Here is a 25,682-nt window from a genome sequence, read left to right on the forward strand (position 1 = left end):
TTTTTTTTATTATTTTTATTATATGTGTGTAAGTATTGCCTGCATGTGTGTAAATGCATCCGTGTCTTGCAATGTCTGCGGAGGTCAGAAGAGGGCATTGGATCCCCAGAACTAGAGTTACAGATGATTGTTAGCCACCATGTGGGTGCTGGGAATTGAACCTGGGTCCTCTGCAAGAGCAGCCAGTGCTCTTAACCCCTTGTTTGTACTTCTAAATGTTTCTTTTCCTGATCTTTCTGAAGTTGTCATTACTGTTCATTTATGCATCTATGATTTTCACACAATCCTGTATTGTCCTTTACGTTATAAAAAGCTGTAAAGAGGAAGCATTGATACAACTCACTTGTCATTTTTCATCTGTATTTTCCTAATATATGTATTCTTTTATAGTCTTTTTGGTCTTTTTTGAGATGGTTTCCCTGTAGCCCCAGCTTGCCTGGAACTTGCTTTGTAGACCAGGCTGGCCTTGAACTCACAGAGATCTTCCTGCCTCTGTCTCCTAAATGCTGGGATTAAAGGCATGTACCACCACACCTGGCTTTCTTTGATAGTCTTTACTCAACAGAATCATTACACAAATATAAAAACTATCCTTTTCATTTCTACATATTTTGTGATATAATTAAGATTTAAAATTTTAAGTCTAGCTGGGCGTGGTGGCGCACGCCTTTAGTCGCAGCAGAGGGAGGCAGACCAACCTGGTCTACCTAGTGAGTTCAGGTCAGCAGGGACTACAGGGAGACCCTGTCTCAAAAAGAAAAAAAAAAAAAAAAAAATCCCAAAATTTGCTAGCATTTTAATTTGTCAGAATAAAAGTTGACACATAAAGGTCCAGTAGGTACTGGGGGCCCAGTTTAACACAATATCATCTCCCTTATTGTATTCTCTCTTTAAAAAAAAAAAAAAAATCTAATGCCATTTAATCTCAACCCTCGGGAGGCGGAGGCAGAGGTAAGTCGATCTGTGAGATGGAGGCCAGCCTGGTCCACATAGTGACTTCTAGATGGGCTGAGACTAGGGTAACCTTGTCAAAAAAAAAAAAAAAAATCTAGGGTTGGGATGTGGCTTAGTGGGTAGAGATTTACCTCACATGTCTGAGGCCGTGAGTTCAATCTACAGCTCCATCAAAAACAAACAAGCAAGCAAGCAAGGAAATTGACTGAACGTGGTGGCACATAACTTTAATCCCATCATTCAAGAGGCAGAAACTTGAGCATTGTGAGTTCAAGGCCAGTCTGGGATATATAGACAGACCCTGTACTCTTCCCCCTACCCCCAAATCTGTTTTATAGTAGTTTTCTTTTTTAAAAAACAGCCATCTGGCCTTCCTATTGTATGCCCTTTAAAATAAAATTATGGGAAATTGTATTCTAATCAGATGTTGAAACTATGTCTATATCTTTTTCTTTGACAACAGCAAAAACAATATTTTTAAAACGAGACCAAAGTTGTTGCAAGATTGGATTCAGCTTTTAGATTGTTTTTCTTTATTTAAATATAGTACTCAGTTGTTGAGTGCCTGCCAGACACTCCTTTGTGTCAGAGCATGGGTAGAGGAGCTGGAATATGACCATGCCCCCTCCTACCTGATTTTCTTCTCAATGGTCTACAAAGCAGGAATGCTTCATCCCACCCCCAATCCTGTCTGTCCCCTGCACTGACTCCTCAAACTGACTGGTACTCAGGCCAGAATCTAGGTTTTCTTTTGTTTCTTAGTTTTTGTTTCCTTGTAGCCCAAGTTGGCCTGGACACACTGTGTAGTCAAGGATGACTTTGAACTCATGTCATCTTTCTGCCTCACTCAGCTTTCTGAGTACTGGATTCACAGGTGTGCACTACCACACCTGATCTGGGACTTATTCTTTATGTCTTTCCTCACCTGTCATAGCTGTTCATTAACGTATGGCATTTCTATCCCCAAATATATCTGGAAACTTGGTACTCTATTCCCTGTATGGGCATGGTAGAAACTATATATATATTTTAGACATGTTCTGGCTATGTAAGCCAGGCTGGCTTTCATCTTGTGATCCTCCTGCTTCTGCCTCCCAAATGGTTGGATTATAAGTACATCCATCTCAGTATTTTGTTCCTTTTTCCTTTCCCTTCCCTCCCCTCCCCTCCCCTTCCCTTCCCCTTTTCTTCTTTTCCTTTGCTTAATTCATTCTCTCTCTGTCTGTTTCTCTGTCTGTTTCTCTGTCTCTGTCTCTGTCTCTGTCTCTCCCCTGTAGTGCTGGGGGTTGAGTTCAGAGTCTTGTTCATGGTAGGCAAGTGCTCTACCACTTTGTTATATCCCCAGGCTTTGATGTATCTTAAAGAATGAGTCCTAAAAAGAAGGTTGTCTTTTAAGTTCTTACTTGGAGCCCTCATTTTGTTGCTCATTTTTCCTTCTGGGACTTTCTTCCCTACAATTTTTCTCTTTGATTGTTTGAATTTAATGTTGTTCCTGTTTTTAAGCATGGCCCTAAGATGGGCCATAGATGGCTGCTGCGTGTTCTGGTCTAATTTAGGTACTTAAGTTGCATTAGTCCTTAGCAATTCATGTTTACAACCCTCACACAGTTATTTTAATATTAATAGTAAAGCTTTGAAAGCAGGAGGCCTTTGTCTCTTGATATCTACTCACTTGCTCTCTTTTGTGATGCCCCAGGATGCTATGGCTTTTCTTTTTCTAGGGACAGTCGCCAGCTGCTGATGGAAGGCCCTGCCTTTTGTCATTGGAAGGCATTCCCAGTTCCTATGTATGGTGCTCTCTTACTCTGTGACCTCCTGCGGCTTTCCTGGGCCTCTTTATCTTGATACAGTCCTAAAAATTTTCTAGATTTTTTTTAATATAGCGCTACATTTCCAAAATCCTTCTGCATTTTTCTCAAGATTTTTCTTCTTTTTTGTATATGAACCATATACAGTATTTTTTTATCTGACTTTAAACTGCTTATGCTTGATTTGACTAGAATGCTGTACTGTTTGTTGAATATTAAATATTTTATACTGGACAGTAAGTTTATGTATTTGTTTTCTATTGCTTTTGCAACTTGTATTTTAAAATTCGAGCAGTCTTAGTTGAGACTTCAGATCCCAACTAGATGTGGGGGTGCACACTTGTATTCCCAGCACGATCTGAAGTTGGAGCATAGCCTGGCTTACGCAAGACCCAGGTTTTTTTTTTGTTGTTGTTTTTTGTTTGTTTTTGTCTTTTTGATGACCCAGTTTTTATGAGAAAGTCACATTTGCTTTCATTTCTCTTAAGTGTTCTTTATGGTTCTACTGCACCCAGGTAGAAACCCAGTTATTTCAGTTTCCTGACTATTTACTAAGACTTTGGTCTGGCTACCCACCTCTTCCTTCTGGCCTCCACATAGTGGCCATGTGGCAGGACATTGGCTTGACTTTTTCCCTTAAATTATGAGGTACTTACTCAACCTCGTTTTTTCTTTTTCAATCTGACTCATCCTTGATATCTGTTACACTGTCCTGTGCCCCGTGAGATACCATTAAGAGTGCTGAAGTGATAGCTACCTCCCTAAATGGAAAACAGACCAATACTGTATTGACTGCCATCCAAGAAGGATCCAAGTATGGCTTACCTAGAGCAGGGATTTAAAATCAAAGAGGTTCAGTGATGTATTTGTTAATAGACCTGAGTGAGAGTATGAATGAAGCTGAGTTATACTGAGCCTCCCTTTGCACTCAAGATCAGCGCCCCCAGAAATCAGTAGTAGTTGATTTTCATTTAATATACAATTTGTAGACATAAAATGCACTTTTGAGGGTACTGTTTAAGACAGGGGCCTTGGGGTTGGAGATATGGCTCAGTGGTTAAAAGCACTGACTGCTCTTGCAGAGGACCCAGATTCGATTTTCAGCACTTACATAGTGGCTAACAACCATCCTTAACTCCAGTTCCAGGGACCCAATGCCCTCTTCTGACCTCCGTGGTATTGTACAACACAGGTGCACTCACGTACAAACAGGCAATGCACTCATACACATAAAATAAAAATAATAAAATATTTTTAAAAAGACAGCGGGCCTCAAGGTTCCAATCCTTTTGCAAACCTGTCTCCCAGGTGCTGGGATTACAAGTGTGAAGCTCCACACCTGTCAAAATTTACCAATTACAGTGTTTTTTCATATTTTCCTAGGCTTGTGCATCCTTACCATCTAATTCCAGGATATTTGCCTCATCTCAACCAACCTATACTTATTTTGTATTTTTCATTATCTAAAAATTTAAACATAGCTTTAACACATAAATTCATGGCAATCTACACCCTATACCCAACTGGGTTATTGAGAAATCCTCTTATAATTTACATTAACAATAGGAACTTATTAGCCCGCACAAGTTGTTTAGGGCCAGCCAGATCGCTCACCAAGCCTGATGACCTGAGTTTGATCCTTGGGACACATATAGTTGAAGCAGAGAACCAACCTGTGTGAGTTGTCCTCTGACCTTCCAACGCAGGCCATAGTATGTTCCTACCCACTCACATACATACAGGTTAGCTTCTTACTCTCAAGAAAAAAAAAAAACCCACATTTTCCAGAAACCTTAAATATACTATTCTCTATTACTGACTCAGATTTATGTAGGTGCGAGGATCCCAGAGCTAATAACCACTGCTAAGATTACCATGACTGTCTTAGATATAGAAAGGGGGATGTTTGATAGTATGCTACAGCACTTACCAGGATTTTTAACTTCCAATACTAGATGAAATGTGCCATCTTACCCCCTTCCCCATTTCTTTCTTTCCTAAAATAAACATATACATTCAGACTCAATTCTAGTAATTATTCTTCGTCTGCATTTCGTACCTGGCCTTTCAAGCTCCTGGCATTTGTGGTGTATTTCTTGTCAATGTCTTATCCCCCTGAAATGCTCACGAACTCTACCTTAGCCAGCTTAGGCCCTACAGGGGGCCCTGCTGTCACAGCTCACTCATAGAGCTAAGGCCCTGCTGGTTCTAGTCCTTTGCTTAAAGGACATGTTTTATTGTTCTTCTCTGTACAAACCTGTTACAGTCACCCCTGGGTATCCACACAGGATCTGTTTCAGGATCCCCCGAGGATATCCAAATCCAAGGATGCTCAGGTATCCTTTCATTGTGGTGTAGTATTTACATATAGCCTAGGCTGGTGTGGGGGTGGGGGTGGGTGTTATACAAGATCCTTCTTTCTAGTGTAACATAATGAGAAATTCACATTTTCATTTCACCACCCATATCTACATTGCTTATAATGTCTAATACAATGTAAGTGCCATGAATTCAGATCCAGTTCCTGTTCCACCTCCATGAAATCTCTGTCTCATGTGGACACTAGTATACCACCTAATGAGAAATGGTTGTTAGGTGATTTTTGTCGTACGAACATTGTGTTGTCTGTTTGCGTACATTGTGTAGCTGTGTCACTAGGCAGTACAGTCCTACTGACTGCCGTCAGTTATGCTGTCGTTGACTGAGCTGTGATCATCTGCATCACTGTATTCTCCCATCGTCCCATTCTGTGACATCTTCTTTTGAACCTTCATTCTCTTTAGTATCAAGTCATAAATACCTTGTGTTATGTAATGTATTTGCACACACACCTGGTATTGCATATTTTGTTTCTACTTGTTCCTAAAATAATGCTGATGTACAATTAATGTGTAGTAAATACTTATTGTATGAATTACTAGAAATGCATGAATATATTGTTTTAACAAAATTTTGCCTGGGACCTAGACCTTCCAATTGTAAAGTTATTTTTATATTGACAGTATTTGTTCTCAAGCAACTGAGACTCTTAGCATTTATATGTTAATCCTTCTTAAGCTGCTTAATATTGTATGGAGTACATTTCAGTTTTGCTGAAGTCCAAATTGCTAATCTTATGGAAGTTACTTCGTGATCCTGGGTATCTTCTGCAGTGCAGCATCATTGTATGTAAAGTAACACTCATTAATGGTTGTAGGGAGTTTCTCACATACTTAAATCATGCATTCCTATCTTCCACTGAATTTAGCTCTGATGTCTTTTTTGAAATTGAAGAATCTCAGAGTTGTTCAGAAGAAACCCTTGGAAAGACCAAAGTTTTCATTGTATTTTGCTACTTTCTCATTCTATCCATTTTATCATTTTATTGTTAACTTTTCAACTCCCTTCTTTAAAAGTCTATAGAACAACACAAGCAAGTTAATGAATATAAGTAGAAATGGGCCTGGAGTATGGGTAATGTACTGCTTAGCTCTGTGTAAGAATTAGGGACTATAACTCCTTTTTGTCTGGTTTTAGAGTACATGGTTCTTTAATGAACTGAGCCATTCCAGCATTCCTGATTTAAGGTCTGTTGTAGTAAATGATGGTTTCCATGCCAGTAACATGTGTGAACTAAATTAAATTGTATTGCAGGATCCAGCCAGTTCGCTCTGACCCAGTCAGCATGCCAGGGTCATCTCGTCCAGTGTCTGATCGAAGGGGAGTGTCCACAGTGATTGATGCTGCCTCAGGTAGAAAACCTCCCAAATGTGGCATTTATGTGGCATTTCTGTGCATTTTAAATTAATTTTCTTACACAGTATAAAGGATGATATTAATTTGCTACCTTCTTTTATGTTTGGGGTTTTCTGTGTTTTAATATGTTAGTGTGCCTCTATTTGCTACTGAAAAATGCCATGCATTTAAATATTCTTAGTGTTGGTAAGTGGTGAGGTGGAGTTGGCACTTGATTAAATGTAATGAACATAGTATTGAAGCCTACAGGGTTGATGACTGTTTTGTCTTTGATCACTGAAATGTAAAGCAGCAACCTTGACAGAGAACGTAAATACAATATATGGATTCAATTTACTCAACCTGTGGAGTATCAAAGTGCCTGATCCGTGGATGCAGACAGTCCAAATGCTATAGCTTGAATAGTTTCACTACTGAAAGCATGATGCTTATAATTCATTAGCTTAACCCTGGTGTGTCTATCACAGTTAAGTTCCTGTTCTTACAGTCAGCCTAAAAATGATATCATTAGTTCCTAGAGGGAGGCCTTTGCCTTTGCAGATGATGGTTGCTGCATTTGTGGATGTTTTCCACAAAGCCTGGTAAATAGCTGAATTCTTTGTGATAATTTGTTTTCTCATCTCTAAGCTGTGATGAGGTAGTGCTGCCCACTACTGCTGCCACTGCCCAGTGTCCAAAGATCACACAGCAGGGCTGTGCTCAAAAGTCTCTCACAAGTAGATTTATTAATAATTCGGCATTAGTCAAATAGTTGAGTTAGAGTGGAGTTTAATCCATGGTACTTTCAAAATCCTTCCAGACTGTTGATTTGATTGAGGCTTAAACTGTGAAAGAAAATGGAAGCCATCATAAAAATGTCACCTGATTCCATCTTTCAACATAGTTTTAGCTTTAAAGATCATGCATTGTATGTTTCCTTAGCTTTCTGATTTTTGAGGGCGGTGTATGTGTTGGGATCACACTTTGTATATCAGTCTGTCTGTATACAGTCCTCCGCCTTAATTTTTAGTGTAGACTCTTTGTTTAGAGTACACAATCTTGTTTTTCTGCTTTAAGTTACCACATATAGTTGTTCCCTACAAACAGACACAGAAATGGTTAATGTCCTTGATTCCTTGCATAAAAAAAGATTTTGAGACAGATGCATTTTGGTAGTCTCAATCTGCCAGTGCTGGCAGAGAGTGCTAGTCTGATGTCCTCATTTATAATGGTGAGGACGTTATGTATTGTAACCTGAAGTATTTATTCAGTAGTAAAGCTAGACCTTATTAGGCTTTTCAAACATTCTTAAACTCTACATTACTTATTGATGTTTTTCTGTCAAACAATTAGGTATCTGTAATGCATGTTACCAAAACAGTTACCATATCTGGCCTATTTGATACTGAAATCTGAGGCAATAATGCCTACGTATCATGGAACACTTTTAGCTCTATGTTATTTCTTGAACAAGAAGAAAGTTCCATGGACTGTTGAATCCATTGTATTAGCTCTTTAGTAGAAAGTTTAAGTAACAAAGTAGCTCTTGATTTACTTGCATCTCAGTCAAAGATTTTATCCTAAGACTTCCTGGGATGTTGCTCTGTGGCCTTGAACCAGTGCCAACCTTTTGGGTTGGAAAAATTTTGATGGCCAAGCTCTATCATTATTTATTCTAGGCCTGTTTTCCCTCCAGAAAGCCATGGTTCCATTCTGAACCAGCCAGGACAGTGAAATGTGTGTTGTTTTCTCTGGCTTTGAGCTAAAGATGCTCTAGAAACCAGGAATTGAGCTTTTATGAATAATTCTTTAGCTACCTCTCAAATGGTTTGGATGCTTTTCCAATGAAGAGTCTGTGCTGTCCATCATCACATTTTTGAGCAGATAACGTTCTGTTTGCAAACCTCTGTCTACTTGATCTAATTAGATCACTGCTGTTAACAGAATCACTTTTCTACCAATGCTTAACAAAATGAGGCTAAATAAATGGTGTTCCTTGTAGAAAGTTTATGGGAAAATTCTAGTTTAGATTCTTGTATTAAAAATAATGTAATAGGGAGCTAAAGACATGGCTCAGTGGTTGAGAGCGCATGCTGCTCTTCCAGAGGACCTAGATTCACTTTCCCACACTTGTGTCAGGTGGCTCGCAGCTGCCTGTAACTCCAGCACTGTGCTCATGTGTAGAAACCTACACAGACACAGAATTTTAAAAAATAATAAAATAGAGACAAAAATATTTTTTAAGGAGTGTAACAAATTTTTAAAAATTACTCCTGAACCATGACATGCTTCTCTCACTGTGACTATGCATTTGCGTTCTGTGTATATTAGGGAGATGCTCTTTTGGGTTTGATGACCTGTTGCTTAGAAATAATCACAAGTGTGGCGTCTCCTTATCAGACTCATTGTTCTCTACCATGTTCTAGTGTTTTGTACTTCATACTTTTCTTTTGATTGTTCCTATGCACAAATTATATCTGTCCTTAAATTCTAGTGACAGTGCTTGCTCTGTCTAACTTAGTGATGATATAATCAATTTTATATAATTACTTTGCAGAGGTAAGTAAAATGTAATATGATATACATAAATCCTTTGACAGTTATAACAGTTATCAAGGTGAACATCTGTATATTTTAGTTCCTCAATGAGTCTGTTAATGCTTGATCAGTAGATGTTATTATCATCTTGACTCTGGTGATGCAAGATAAAAATACTGGCTTGTCTAAATTTGGAGATTAGATCATTGTGAGATGTTCCAGTCTCGGATAAGGGAGAGACCATTCTGCAACTGAACTCTTCATGGGATTTTTATTTATGTATGTATTTTTATTTTATGTGTATGAGTGTTTTGCCTGCATGTATGTAAGTGTACCTATGTCATGCAATGCCTGCAGAGGCCAGAAGAGGGTGTTGGGTTCCTTGGAACTGAAGTTAGGAATAGTTGTTAGCTGCCACATGTATGCTAGGTACTGAACCTGGGTCCTCTGCAAAAGCAGCCAGTGCTCTAAACCAGTGAGTTCCAGGCCAGCTGGGGCTATAGAGAGACCCTGTTTCAAAAAGATCAAAAAAAAAAAAAAAGCAAATCATGAGGCTGAGAATGTAGCTCAGTGATAGGATACATGTATACCATGTATGAGTCCGTGGGTTCTATCACATCCACCCCCCCCAAAAAAAAAAACATGTCTGATTGGATAAGCAACTGGGAGATGACTTGACAAATTTTGTTCCATCTTGCAGTTAGATCTACGTTGGAGATTCTTGGAAAAGCCTGCTTTTATCCTGTGGAGATTTTTTTCTGATGTACTGGGGAAGAGCACACCTAGGGCTTTTATATCGCTCTGCCTAAAACTGCCATCAGAGGTACTGATGGAAGATGTAAGGCTGGAAACATCATTCAGTCTCCACCATGGAGAGGCTTTGTGGGGCAGTGGTCATAAAACTAGAACTGCACATGCCTTTAGTCTCAGCACTTGGGAGGCAAAGACAGGCAGATCTTTTTGAGTTTAAGGCCAACCTGGTCTACATAGCAAGTTCCAGGCCAGCTGGGGCTTCAGGGGAAACTCTATCTCAAAAAGACCAAAAATAAATAAATAAGTAAACAAACAAATAAATAAATACATACTAGAACTGATTGGGAGAAACCATGATATTTGCATCCTGGTCTTGAACTTTTGTTAAAACCTTCAGTAAGTCACCTTTCCTACCTAGCCTTTGTTTTCTTAACTTCCAGGTGGAAAATAAGATTTCCTGGGCTAAATTTTGTTTCTCCTCCTTTGGAAAGGATGTATTCAAGTCAAGAAGACTCCCAGATAAAAAGTACATAAAGTTCTTTAGAAATAGGAAGATATTTCTTTCAGTAAATGACAAGACCTTCAGTGAATACAGTTCCAGATATTGCTTGTGATTACAATGTGATGAAAACTGTAGGTTTGTACCTTTGTATTCAAAGCAATGCGGGATCTGTAAGAGGATTAAGGATGAGAGTGAAATTAGACGAAGGCTCAGTATTGAGCCATGAACAGCCCCTCAGAGGGGGAAATGCTCAAACTTAGATATTAAGACTGGCCTTTAAAATTAGAGATGATAAAGTGTCGGCATTAAATCAACTCATCCTTTGAATACCTATTATCTGTATAAAATCAAAAGTTTTAGTATTAAGAGAATGAGTGAAGAAACACTCAGAAAACCAGTTTGACCACAAGTAAAGTCCTTGGTCATGTCTCTCATGTTCTGATTTTAATACTCTTCTTTCTAATATTTGTAGACTGATAGAAAATTAAAGTTGTGCTAACAATGAGGAAAACTTGACTGTAGCATAATTAAAAAATGGTTGTCACAACTGAAGATCTAGAAATGATAGTAGAAGTTGAGTAAACTTTTGGAAAACTGAGGAAGCATTTTGCTTTGAATCAATCTTTATGTCCCCTAAACCTTGCTGTGCTTTCTCTACTATAAGTACCAGGCCTTGGATGTGATTTTAAGTCATCCATAATAAATTTGAAAACAAATTGTTGGAACCCTCCTCCATCTCTGATTCTATATTAGTGTGTACATGTTTACCCAGAGAAAATTTGGCCCAAAACTCATTTTTTCCTTTTGCACCTTCATTACTGTACCACCAACACAAGGCTGGAATATTTATCTAGTGATTTGCTTGAGATCATGGTGGCACAGGGACAGTGCTGGGGGCAGTATTAGAAACTGTTTAAAGTCTCAACCGGCAGTTCCATTTGTCTTTGTGACATGAGTGTCAAACTGTTAGTGCCACACTATTTTAAATTGTGTTCAAGAGTCTTAGAGGCTTATGTTCATAGGTGCCATCTATAAACTTAGAAACAAACAAAGAGCCCCTCTCCATAGAACAGCAAGCCCCACAGGCAATTAAAGAGCAGGCTGAGACCTCACCCAGACAATAAGTCAGAACCAGAGCTCCTGATACTCCCCTGGTTAGTGTTAAGAACTGCCACAGAAAAAACTAAAGTAAATAATCAAAGTGGAAATACTGGTTCCACAGAGAAGTCTTATTCTGGAAGCTTGTTGAGGTAGAAAGAACAAAGACTACTAGCCCAAGTCTTTGGTTCTAGTCACAACCCTTTCTGTAACTAAATACATGTTTGCCACATGATTCAGAACTTGATGCATTTTCCAAGTGCACTTGTCCTCCCAGCTGCCTATGAGGCTGAGGCAGGAGGATTGCTTGTGCTCAGGAGTATGAGGACAGCGTGGGCAACATAGCAGGGCCTAGTCTCAACTCAAACAGTAAAGCCCACTAGTGTTTCCTTCCATTAAATGGAGGACTTAACTAACTTATTTTATCTGTTTTAAACTATGTTTTGGATCACCTTTGAAGACATTAAAAAAAATTATGGTATGATGTATGTACAGCAATTGCACAAATGCTGATCATACACCTCATTGAATTTTTATATCTGTGCAGTGACCACTCAGAAAAAATTTAAAATATTTCCATTAACTGAGAAAATGCCCCTTGACCCGTCTCAGGTACTAACTCTAATGTACAGGCTGCCACTTTGGCCACCTTAAATTTGTCTTTATCAAGCTTCACATAATTGGACTCATTTCACCCATACATACCTTCTCTTGCTCAGCTTAATGATTTGAGATTCATGCAGGTGTTCCATGTATCCCTAGGTAAGTTTTAACATTGCAGTTTCATATTCCATTGTGCAAATATGCCACAGTTAGTAAGTCCATTTGCAGTTTTGAAATATTAAGAAGTTAACTATAAACGTTTGTATACAAGTCATTTTGTCTTTTTATCATATGCACACATTTGCTTTGGGTATGTATTCAAGACTATGATTGCTTAGCCAAGCCAACATTATTATGAACTGCCAAAATGTATTCCAAAAGCTGGGCATGGTGGTACACTCCTTCAGTTCCAGTCAGAGGCAGCTATGTCTCTGTGACATAGTCTACATAGTGAGTAGCAGGCCAGCCTGGGGCTACAGAGAGACCCTATCTCAAAAAAAAAAAAAGTATTCTGAACAACTTTACCATTTGCATTGTATCCATGTGTGATGTGTGAGTGTTCTAGCTGCTCCACATTTCCATCAACTCATGGTGATGTTCATCTTTATTTTCAGCCATCCCAGTGAATGGGTTCTCTGTGGTTTTAATTTGCTTTTTAGCCAGCATAGACTTCTTGGGAAGTTCCAGGCCAGTGAGAGAGCCTGTCTGAAAAACACGGTGGAAGACTAACCCTTGAGGTGGTCCTCTGACCTCCACGTGCATGTGTACTCATGTACATACACACCCACATACAAGAAGCAGAAGTCCAACTTTTCTGTTGCTAGTCCTTTTACAATTTTGTGTTTTATACAAACAAGACTCAAAATTTTCCCTTTTTTCTGAATTTTAAAGAGATAACTTTCTCCTGAAATTATATAGTTTTGCACATCACATTTAGGACTATAATCTCTTTCAAATTAATGTTTTTTATGACCTAAAGCAGAGGTCAGTGTTGTTTTTTTCCCTATAGGTATTCAGTTGCTTTAGCATTATTCATCGAAATGTTATACCTTTCCCCATTGCAAACATTACCCCCACCCCGGATTCTTTGTTTTGATCACTGATTTTCTTATTTATTTATTTATTTATTTATTTATTTATTTATTTACTTTTTTGTTTTTTGAGGACAGGGTCTGTGTAGTCCTGGCTGTCCTGGAACTCATTATGTAGACTAACCAGATTGGTCTCAAACTCGAAGAGATTCCCCTGTCTCTTCCTCCCAAGGCTGGGATTAAAGGCCTGCACCAGCAGCCCATCAATCCATGGAGTTATATAGCTGTCTTTGCATCAGTATCTTACTACCTTCTCTACTCTTTCTACTAAGATTTTGAAATCTAGTCCTTTAATGCCTCCATCTGTGCTGATGTGTGGTTATCTTGGCTTTTTGCATTTTCACCAATATGTATTTTATAAGTTCCTTCAGATGTGGTCTTCCACACCCCAGGAGTTCTATAGATACTTTGAAAGATGTTTATAAACTCAAAATATTTTTTAATAGCACCAAATCATTAGTTGTGTTTTACTTTTTTTTTTTTTTTTTTTTGTCGAGACAGGGTCTCTTTGTAGCCCCAGCTGTCCTGGAACTCACTATGTAGACAAGGCTAGCCTTGAATTCACAAAGATCTGCCTGCGTCTGCCTCCCAAGTGCTGGGATTAAATGCATGCACCACCACGCCTGGCCTTACTTTTTTAATTGTATGTTCTTGTGTAATACTAGAGGTGTATAGAACGGACAGTGAGTAAAGAGCCGTGAAAGCATGAGACCCTGGAATGCATGGACTTCTATAGCCGTCTGCTTATTTGGATTGTCTTGCATTTCTCCTGATACCTGGTGACTTTCAATGCATTTTCCTTGCTAACACATCATTCATAAATTGATTTCTGTCACTTAATGTTTTGATGCTAACATCTTAGTCTGTTTTATTTTTCAGCCTTCTTCTTCATAGTAATTAGCATAAAATACTTTCATATATTTACCTTATATCCAGAAACCTACATTTATTTAATTCTAGTAGAGGTTTTTTAATTTTTTAAAAATACTGAATTTATTACTTTTATTTTATGTGTAAGAGTGTATTGCCTGCCTGTACGTAAGTGCACCCATATCATGCAGTGCCACAGAAGTTAAAAGAGGGTGTCGGATCCCTTGGAACTGGAGTTACAGATGATTGTTTTCCCATCATGTGGGTGCCAGGAATTGAACCCAGGTCCTCTGCAAGAGAAGCCGCTGTGCTTAACTGCTGAGCCATCTCTCTAGCCCCAAGGTTTTTAAATTTTTTAAGAGTATTTTTATTTTTTAAGTATATGAATGTTTTGCCTATTTGTATATGTGTACCACATGTGTACAATGCCTATGGAAGCCAAGGAGGGCATTGGATCACCTGGAACTGGAGTTATGGACAGTTGTTAGCCACTATATAGGAAATAGGAACTGAACCCAGGTCTTCTACAAAGAACTACCAGTGCTCTTAACCTCTGAACCATCTCTCTAGCCCTCCACTAGAATTTTTGTAGTCTCTACTATATCTGTTTTTCTACAAATAAAGTTAAATTTATTTCTTCACATTCTTTATTTCTTTTTCTCCTAATTACAATTGCTTAGAATTCTATAACACCGCTGAACAGAAATGGGGACATTGAACATGGTTGTCTCAATCCTAGGGTTAATATTTCACTATTAAATATGAACTTAGCTATAGGTCTTTTGTGTCATATTTATAAAATTTCCTCTATTTAAAAAAATGAATATTTGAAAAAGAACCAAATTCGTGTTTTGTAACTCAGAAATATATTGCCAGAAATCATTCATTAAGTCAGATGTGGTGGTATGTGCCTATGATCCCAGCACTCAGGAGGTAGCAAGATGATCAAGAGTTAAAGTCCAACCTTGGCTCTGTGTCAGATTCATCTCAAAGGAGGCAGGGAGGCGGGGAATCATTGAAAGGACTGGGCAGAGTTAAAAGGATCAGGCATTCAAAAGCAAGCCAAAAGTTACCAAAACTGATCGAGTGGAAAATGAAACAAAACAAAACAAAAAACAAGTTAACTAAGTCTGAGATAAGTGGGTGCAAAGTACCTAACTTATGTACTTGTTACAAATATGGAAGAAAATAATTTTTTAAAGGGCAAAAGGAATATATGAAGGGATGAAAATTTTCCAGAACTAATGGAAGTCATCAACTCAAGATTCCATGGGTTCTGTTAACTGAAGGAAGCAATTTGAACCCACCAACTGGTTGATGTTTCTTGCTTTTGTATTTGGGTGGTGGCTCCCAGTGTTGATAAAACCAGGTATTGGAAAAGGGGAGGTAACTTTCACAGTTCTTCATCTTACAATAGTCCAATCTCTGTGAGGAAGTATTAGAATATCTGCCGAAAGACAGAAGGAAAAGCTACCAAAACCAGTATTTATTTATAAGCAGCAAGGCCATAACACTGTGCTAAGTGTGTTCCTGTGTCTTATCTTATTTAATCTTCCTTAATTAGGATCACAGGTCCATTGCAGAAATATTCCAGGAATAAATCCTAGAACACCTAGCTCCTGATACTTCAAATTACTTAAAGTGCATTTATGGTGACACCTTAGATAAATCCAAATCTCTTCCTGCCCAGCCTGATCACTTTCATTTCAAAACACTGTGTGCTGAAATGAGCCATGTGGGAGTCAAGAGACATAGTTATTCAGGTGGTGAAAATGTGTGAACGCAGCTGGCAGATGAAGTTCCAGAACTATGAATTCCCATCTTGTCCTTGTTGCTTCGGGCAACAACTGACAGGCCTGACTGGTCATTGGCTTTCTAGTCCTGGCATTGATAGGACTGAAAATTCTTAGTGTCACAGATACTTAAAAGCTATCCCTGTTAGTGTGGATACAAACAGTGCTGGAGAGTCCTTCCTCCATGGAGATGTAATCAATATGGTCTAGAGTTCTTGACCTGAACCTATAATTATTTGGTCATTATAAAGGTGGTTTGTTACCGAAATTGCTTATATCCAGAGCAGTGGGGTTGAGTTGCACATGGAGATGGGAAAAAGCAAATAGCGGCTTTGTCCCTCTTTCTATTCTACACCGTGTTTAAGAGACTTTTAGGGTGATGGTATAGGATTAGAGCACTGTCTTTGGGGCTTTGGGTGCTGGTGTTTAATTATCACCTCTAAAGCGATCCTGACATCTCTCAGAAGTTGTGACTTTAATGTGCAGCTTGTCATTGTAATTTTTTTCAAATTTCATTGACCCAAATACCTAGATTTGAAGTGAGGCTTTAAATAATACTCTTGATTTTGAGCTTCCCTTACAGCTAAGTGCCACACTGAAAAAATGAATTGGTAAGCAGATTCTGTGGCATGATCCAAGGGTAGCAGTTAAGATGAAAGAGCTATTTGAAAGCAAGGGTCGTCTTTGTGTTTCCTGTGCCGTGTTTTACATGCTGTAGAGCAGGTAGTATGAGTTTCATTGTTGATTACTGACCATACATAAGGCTTCATACCTTCAAGTGGTTAAAAAAATTTTTTTAAGTTGTTAATACTGAGTCCATTGCTCCTTTATTTCACTTAAGCATGGAAAAATGCTTTTGTGGCTTATATTCCTTTATTAGGTTTGTCCTTATGCAAAGGTCACTGTTCCTTTGGATGAATAATGGTTTGTGTGATCAATGGAAATACTTTGTGGAATATTTCAAATTACAGTTTATGCTACCATTTCAAAGCTGAATGTGTTCAAGCAAGATGTTTCTTATCAATAGGTTTTACTTAAGGCAGACAATAAAAATTAAGGTATTACAACTCTCAACTCAATGGTACACTGGTCTGTTGGTTTAGCATGGACATTTTTGTCTTAAGGTTATCTTCATAAAGCATTATCTATAACAAACTTTGCTTTCTGGAGTCCGTGGTGAGGACTGACAAACACTAATGGGGTACTGGCAACATTTTTGTCTTCTGGTCATACTGCTTACCTTTCAGCCTGCTGTGAGGGATTCTGAGAACTAGCTTTCCAGCTCTCCCATTCTGGGCATAGGATGTTGCATTGAAATCTGACCCATTTAATTGATTAAGTTGCTTTCCCCTCTGTTCTTAAACTTTTACTCTTACATTTATCACCCAATATTAAGGTTACTTGGGTATCATTTTCCATTCTAGACTATGAGTTCATCTTTTTTACTACCTGTGGATCCCTAAATAGTTCCCACAAATAATAGGCACTGAATAAGCGTTTATGAATTCAACATTGCATCATGGAACACTGAAACCAAAACTTTACATTTGACCAGTAGTAATAGTGGCTACCTCTAGAAGGGGACTGAGAGACTACCAAACAGCCACAGTGAGAAGCACTGGTCTTTGAGACCATGTGCATGTATTAAGTATGCAATATAAAACTCTTTTTAAGAGCTAACAGGATTTTTTTTGAAAAATTTTTTTAAACCAAGAAGAAATTGAGGTTGAGGAATGTGAAATGATGATTGCCTATTGGTTCAAATGTAGCAGGGCAGGATGCAAATCTGACATCTTTGCATTTTGCTGGACCTTGACCAGCATCTCAGCCAAGACAGCATATATTATGCTTTCATAAAACCATCAGATGTGTGTATGTAACCTGCGAACTGTCTGTGTTTTACACACACACACACACACACACACACACACACACACCTTTTTAAGCGGTCTTGCTCTGTTGCCCAATCTCTCCTGGCCTCAGCCACCCAACATATTTATACTTAATATACTGTGTACATCACAGAAGTAAAAGAAAAAATCATTTCCACTCTCAAGTGGCCACTGGCAAAATTTCTCTGTCTAAGTTTTGATGGTGTCCAACTCTTATCTTCCTGGGTCGCCTGAGTTTCCATGTGGGTCACAGGGAGACCCTAACCTGCCAGCTTTTTCAGCTAAGAAAGCTACTGTTAATTAGGTAATGGTTTCCTTCACCTAAACAAGACTTTCCACTAAAGAATGGTGATCACTTGAGGTCCTATCGCTTTTCTACTTGTGGGAGAATGCAAACTAAAGAACTATCAATGTTTGGAACTCAGAGTTCATTCTGTGTAGCAAGGGGTAGGGACAAGGGAGGCAAAGTGATTGAATTTCCTTAAGAAATATTAATTGTTTCAAAATATGTGTTAAGGCTTTTAAAAAGTCAAACACACACTGATTCTAAATGGAGCTGACACCTTGATTTTTAGTCATGGAATAACATATGAGTGAGGAGTCCCAGTGGACCACCAGCACTTACAATATTTATTACCATAAACATCTAAGCACTTTCAGCCACTCTGAAACTTGTAAGAACACTTCAGAGCCCATCCTTTTGATTTGTGTTTTCACATGTTAAAATTACCTTGGCTTTTTGTTTTGTTATATAGCCAATTCAGAAATCCTTTTCTACCTCAATTTCAGAATATATGCTAATATTTGACTTTCTAGTAGGTTTAAGGAAGAATTCAGATGTGGAAGTATACCTGAGAAGTAAATACATTTACTTTTCATTTCTTGTCTATTAATGTTTGGCAACCACTTGCCAACTTTTATGCTGCCATTTTTCTATATTTGAAAAATGGTAACTACTTGGTTGATGTATTGAAAATACTAATAAGTCAAAAGGCTCTGTGGTAGTATATTCCCAATTGTTATTGATGGTGGAATATCCATTGTGTTCTGCTTTAGCATATACAGTTTTCAGAATAATGGCTTTCAAGAACATCCTGTGGGCTAGAGATATAGCTTAGTTGGTAGAATGCTTGCCACACATGCACAAAGCCCTATGCTTGATCACCAGGACCAGACAAACCATTACAGCACAGGGCTGTAATCTCAGTGTTTAGGAGGCGAGAACAGGAGGATCGTAAGTTTAAGGTCATCCCTGGCTAAATATGAATTCAAGGCCAAACTGGGATACATGAGACACTGTCTCAAAATAGACAAAGAGCGTACTGAATATCATATATGTGCATATATTGGCAGGTGTCCTTTGGTAAAATGAAATTTAATTTAGATATGATGATCAGAAAATTAATGCCTAATAATGTAATTTTTATTGTGTGCCTCCTTATTTATAGAAAACTATTTGGGCTGACTTACCCATAGAAAGTTATTTGTAGAAAATGAATCAATGGGATATTTGGTAACTTTCTTGTAAATCTTGAGTTCTGTGTTGCATATTAAAATATGCACAATAATTATGCAAACCATTTATAATAGTAACCACTGTTAGTTTGGTGCTTAAAATGCTTTGCTAAGCATTTCACATCCATTATTTCCATTGTTCTTCATAAAATCCTAAGAGATAATGGTATTGCTATAATTTCTATTTTCTAGATAAGTTGTGAGTCGGAAAAATTAAGTACAGTATGCCACCTCCTTTGAAAATAAAATTCAAAGAAATTTTAATTTCTTTGTCATGAGCATATTTTATGTCTTTTCACTGAGAATATTTTTAATAAATGCATTTTAGGATGGACAGATCTGTGCTGTAATATATGATCTTTGTGATTTGATGTAGATTTGATTCTAATTTCCATAGCTGATGAAATTTGTGATTTTGAGTTTCTTAATTCATAACAATACAGAAACACCTGTCTCATGTGTTATAAAGATTAATAGAACATAACATTTAAAAGTGTCTAACCACAGTATTATCACCAAAAGCACTCATTAAATGTTGATTTTTCTCCTTCTTAACTTCTTCCCATAGAGACAGTAATTGCTTTTATTAGGCCCTAAAAATCTTGGTTTTAATTCTCTTCTATATTCTATGCATTGCTTATTCCCTGTGCTCAGACTTACAATATAGATTGTACTGCTGTTCCAACTTATCCTTGAGACAACAGAGATGTGGCAGCTCTTAGGATGGATCCCAGGCAGTACTGCCCCAGAGCCTGTGCTGTTAACTACTAAGTGATTTGAAGTGAATAGGAACAGACTAGGTTGTGAGCATTGAGGTGAAAATCTAAGTTCCAGAAGGCATCTTCCTTTGCTCTTCATAATCCAGTTCTCCCATAATAGATAATACTAGAATGGCAGTGTTTCTTGTGATAAATTTCTTACACTAGATGTTCAAACACCCTTGTCATTCTAAAGTCTTTCACTGGATGTCATTTTTCAGGAGCTTATGTATCATGTGGGTAGTTTAAGATAGTCTGTAGTACTGAGAATCTTATAAGGGAAAGCATCAGTCACCATGGCTTTATAAGGAGTGTGTGGACTTTTTTTTTTTTAACTGAAGTTAACCAGTTCATGAAGTGTTTTGTCTATACTAAGGAACAGGAATTAACTCTCAGGCCCTGTACATCTCTTTAAAACACTCTAAAACAAAATACATGTGCCTAAATAGATTTGACTTAGTCATATTCGTTTTTAAATGTAAATACAGTTTTCTCAGCCTAAAACAAGAAATGAGGCCATTGGGATTGCCAGTGAAGCCAGTCACTCCTGAGCATGTCTCACTGTTTACATTTGTTTTTCATTGTCTTGATCTTCCCTTGTCCCCTTCCCATTTACCCTTCTCCGTGTGTGTGTGTGTGTGTGTGTGTGTGTGTATCCTTCCCCACTGCCTGTTTTCCTATTTTGATATTTTAGTTTCAGCTCTATAAGGGAAAGTCTCTCAAGGATGCTGAGGTTTTTTTCATAGTCTCTAAATGCACAGAAGATTTTCCCTTGACTGTAAAACTGTTCCTGGCACGTATTTGGCAGATGGTTTTTAGCCTGGGTGGGACTGTTCGGTGGGAACCTGGTGGTGTTGAGGCGTCAGTGCCCTCCATTCTTGCTTCGTGAGAGTATGGCATTAGTGGTTTTAGCTTTTGTTGACCCTTTTCTATGCCAAGGCTTTATAGCCTTTAAAGCACAGGGTGGATTTTTCTTATGATACATTGGAATGAAAGAAAAATGTCTCTAAGTTACAAATGGTTTCATTTACCAAAATGACTATTTCACTTGGAAAGTTTTGTCTTTTCTGTAGAAATTCCAGGAGTTGGGTGGGCTTGGTGTCCTCTCTCCCACTCAACTTCCCACGCACACATTGGTGTTAGCAGATGCTGAGAGCCTTATTCCAGGTTTTGAGGAGGCAAAAACCTTGAGCAAGGTATAATCAAGACACATTTCTACTGGATTTTTAAAAAAATACAGATCTCTAGAACTTTTCCATCTTTATAAATGAATAAAGAACTTTTTTCAATTGAAATAGGGTTGCTATAGAGTGATGGTTTCACTGTAAAGTGGAAGCCAAATGCTTCAGAACACCAGTCATTACTATTTGAGGCAACCTTGGGGGTATTAAGATCTATGCCTTTCAAGCCTGCACTTAGTCTCATACTTTAGTCATTGGGTCAGCTTCTAGTCTCATTTACTTGGGATTAATATTAGCACTGTGACCTTCAACTTAGATATTACTTGCTAAAGATCTCTGCAGTGCCCCCATGTACTCTGCTTTTTCAAAGGACTGTCAGAAACACTTCATTGTCCCAAGTATCTTGACTTTAAAGAAATAAAAAAGGGTTGGCTCAGCAGTTAAGAGTACTTGTTGCTCTTCCAGAAGACCCTGGTTCACTTTTCAGCACCCTTATCAGGAGGCTCATAACTACCTGTAACTCCAATTCCAGGGGATTCAGCACCCCCTTATGACTTCCCCTGACTCACATACATGTGGAATGCATTTTCACAGACACATATACACACATATCCCTACATATAAATAAAAATAAATCTTAAAAAGAAAACTTCTATCCTGTTTTTCTTAACCAGAGAGTAGAATATTTTTAAAGGAAGCCCCATTACCCAAGCTTCTGATGGTCCACAGATAACCACTGCAGGATATATAAGAGTTTCTTGGCCATCACAAGTCCTGTCTGGATTGTGCCATAAGCTAGGAGCAGCTGAGACCTTGTGAAGGTTTTAATCATCCCACCCTCTGTCACATATACTTCAGGTAGCCTCTGTGGTTTGGTCTGGCTATTGGCTCAACTGTGGCTTTTAATGGAGCCATTTCACCACCTCCATCTCTTTCTTGCCCCCCCCTTTTATAAGAATAAAAAAAATAAATTGTATGCTATTTGTGTATTCTCTCCTTATATTTATTGGAAGTTCCCCTACCCCAGGGCACAGCTCTTTAGAACAGTGCTTTGCACCAGCCTGCTTTTCCAACCAGGTGGTTTACCTCAAGCCTGAGCATTACTTTGCTTAGACTTATAATTCTTTTGAGCCAAATGATCACAGAAAAACTTGGGAGGAGCCTAGTTTCATTTGTGAGGTTTTCAATAAAACTTAAGTGGAGTGTGGGTAGAAAACCAAACCTATGAAAAGCCATGACTGCTGACACCAGAGGAAAAATGTGCAGAACTCTCACACCTCCTGGGTTCAGTGTGGGGGCAAAATGGAAGGAGGAAGTACCTTGGTGCTGGTCCCATGGGAAGAGAAGGCGAGCCAGGCTAGTACAGTCAAGTTCATTTGTCACATATTAGTGTATTTTATTTATCATTAGTGGAGGGGGTTCATGTGTACTGCAGCATGCGTGGGGAGGTCAGAAGACAGCTTTTGGGCCTTGGTTCTCTCCTTCCACTGTGGGTTCTAGGAATCAAGCTCAGGTCCTCAGGCTTAGTGGCAACTGCTTTTACCCATGGAGCTATCTTGCCAGTTCCATCTCGACTCGTGTGTGTGTGTGTGTGTGTGTGTGTGTGTGTGTGTGTGTTCATCTTAATTTAGAAGTTTTGGAAAATACAAAAGATAGCGTATAAAATATGGGACTGGGATGCAGCTGAGTTTATGATAGAGTGCTTGGCTAGCATGCAGGAAACTCTGGGTGTGATCCCCTGCACCACAGGATATGGAGGCAGGAGGATCAGAAATTCAAAGCTGTCCTTGCCTACATATGGAGTACAAGGCCAGCCTGGGCTTCATGAAGCTTTGTCTTTAAAAAAGGATAGAGTTAGCCAGGTAGAGGGAAAAGATACATGGAGGTAAAAGAAAAGAAACAACCTGAAAAGTGGATAGTAGGGAACAGATGTTGCCTGAGGGAGGTGGAAAAAATGGGAGCAATCGGCAGAGAGGAGAGGAGGGAGGGACATGCAAGAGACCACGGTGTGGGGGAGGGAGAGAAGTCAGGAGAGGAAAGATGGCAGGAGTCAGGAGGTATTGGGAGGAGAGTGGGGATAATAGGGGCACTGTGACTAGGGAGGGAGGGAGGAGGGAAGCCAGATGGGAGAAAAAAGAGTGGATGAGTGAATCTCGGGAGGCAGGAAACCTAGAGGGAAAAGTGATGCCCTAGAAACCCTATGAGAAATGCACAGAGTGTCTGAACATTGATGCATATGTATACCTTGGCGCTGCTTGGAAGGGAACACAGTGCCAGATAGAAGAGGCCTCCCTTAGAGTGACAAGCATGCCGTAGAGCACTCATCAAAGAAGCTCCTTTTTGAAACAGATGGAGGCTACTGCAGAGTTGCACATCTGGTCAGGCACAGAGAACATACGCCTGGGAGATGCCCAGTACTAGATGACACATCAGCAGTTGAATCTCTACAACTAAGGCTCATGGAACATAGTGGAATAAGGGGTAGAACGAGGGCTAATGTACCCCTCAGCTCTCACCAGTGAGGCTTCCATGTACATCGGAGTGCAATGCACACAGAAGGCCACAACTGGCCAAATTTTAGAGAATAAGAGACTGTAGAGTATAGGATGGGATTCCTATATGGAACCTCACTCCTATATGGAACCCGTGGCTCAGGGACCATTGCAGAAGAGGAGGCAGAAAGATTGTAAGAACCAAGGCTGCTTCATGAACACAGGGAAGTGGAGGCTTCCAGGCTGCTGGAGGCTTGCTCATGGGAGCCCGTGGCAGTGGTGGCGTCAAGCACAGTACCCATGTCAGCTCAATTAAACAAGGGCCCAAAGGTGAGGTGAGGAATTGGTGGTGGGCCAGTACTAGATGGAGAACTATTTGAGGCTGATTGCTGCTGGGTGAGGGAGAGTATGACTTACATACACCCACTAGATGGGCTGACTAGACTCCAGTGGACACATTTACACTGAAGGACATTTGGGTACAAACATCTGAGTGAATGGACTCAGCATGTATGGTAGAGCGTATAGGGTTTGGTGGTGGAGTAGGGGGAGGCATGGATAGGTGAGGAGAGTCTAGATTTGAGTGGAAATGTATGAAATTTAAAAAGCTTAATAAAAAATGTTATAGAAAAGGGGGAGGGAGTTAGCATTGCATCTTTGTTTTGCACTGTGTTAACACACACAAACACACACTAGATAAACAAGTTTCCTTTGGTAAAGGAAAGTATTTTGGTTTATATTTATTTGATTACTGTTAAACAGTGAAAAATACAGAAACTCACGCTTGATCTCTCCGTTTGCAGTTTTCTTTCATTGACTTGAAGTCTGTCTCATGTGAGGTATAGTTCCTTCAGCCCACTCAGCTATACTTGATTTGCTCATGAGCATAGTTGTTTCAGAATACTATATGTAAGCGTGTAGAAAAAAGATAAAAATTATTGTTACGGAATATGTAAAAGAAAGGAAGGAGCTGATTGTGGTAGCGAATACCTTTGATCCATGTAGAAAAAAGATAAAAATTATTGTTACAGAATATGTAAAAGAAAGGAAGGAGCTGATTGTGGTAGTGAATACCTTTGATCCCAGCACATAGGAGGCAAAGACAGATGGATCTCTATAGAAGATCAACCTGGTCTACTTAGCAAGTTCCAGGCCTGCCAGAGCTGCATAGTGAGACCCTGTCTCAACAAAAGAAGGAAGGGAATTCACTCCTCTAAAGATAAACCTTTGAAGTACATACTTCCAAATGTTATTATTCTCTATATGTTAACAACATCCTTCCATACCAGTTTTTAATACTTCTTAATGTATGTTCCACAAATTATGTAACTAGCCCTCAGTTTTAGTTAGCCAGTGTAAAGTTTAGAACAGCAGTCTTTGGTGCTATGGAAGCACCAGTCACTGAACACTTTCCAAATAGGCAATGCCCAGACTGAGTTAGAAGGACTGCAGGAGATATGAGGGTCTCCCCTACCCTGACAAAGATCATCTTAGATTCACTAAACTTAAGATTGGGAAATGTCTCCACTACTCTGCCTGTACAAGGTCTCACATTTAGTAACTAGAGAGCTGGGATCCAGACTCTTAGGTTTTTCAATACCAACTTCAATCTTTTTCAAGTGATACCAGACAGCTTCTTAAAAAGCGGGTCTAAAAAAAAATCATTGTATGTCTTTCATGAAATCATCTTGTCTGAGCTAAGTAACCTCAGAGGCCAGGTCCTACCTAACATTGTAATTGTGTAGAACATAGGCATTTCCGTAGGATTACTACTGCACTTAGGAGGTCCATATTTGACAGAAGTAAGATAAAATTGATATTGGGCTAAAGTGCATGTGTACCTCATTATTTCAACATGTGTATACAGACTCATATAATTTACCACTACAATCAAAATATAAGCTGTAGCTCTACAAGTCTCTCTCCTGTGCTTCCCCTTATAACTACATTCAGTTCCCTTTCCACCACCATTTTTTAAAAAAATTATTTATTTAATAACCATATAATTAGAAGAAGCATTTCATGATAACAGCATTGACACATTCAATAGCAATTTCCAGAGCTAAGATGCATCTGTTTCAAAATTGGCTATAAATGTTTAGGTTTACAGATGAATTAAT

The 25,682-nt window shown here is 38.8% G+C and overlaps 1 protein-coding gene across 11 annotated transcripts in view; it reads left to right on the forward strand.

The window, feature by feature from the left end:
• Positions 1 to 25,682, forward strand: part of Bcas3 (BCAS3 microtubule associated cell migration factor) — a 602,200-nt gene that overhangs the window by 294,358 nt on the left and 282,160 nt on the right. For all 11 annotated transcript variants that reach the window (XM_029568114.1, XM_008842646.2, XM_029568116.1 and 8 more), the window contains one exon: positions 6,396 to 6,493. In XM_029568114.1, the coding sequence (XP_029423974.1) occupies positions 6,396 to 6,493 (98 nt within the window). The remainder of the gene's footprint in view (positions 1 to 6,395; positions 6,494 to 25,682) is intronic.

This window comes from Nannospalax galili, unplaced genomic scaffold, assembly GCF_000622305.1.
Source record: "Nannospalax galili isolate Female #2095 unplaced genomic scaffold, S.galili_v1.0 scaffold879, whole genome shotgun sequence".
NCBI classification, from domain to species: domain Eukaryota; kingdom Metazoa; phylum Chordata; class Mammalia; order Rodentia; family Spalacidae; genus Nannospalax; species Nannospalax galili.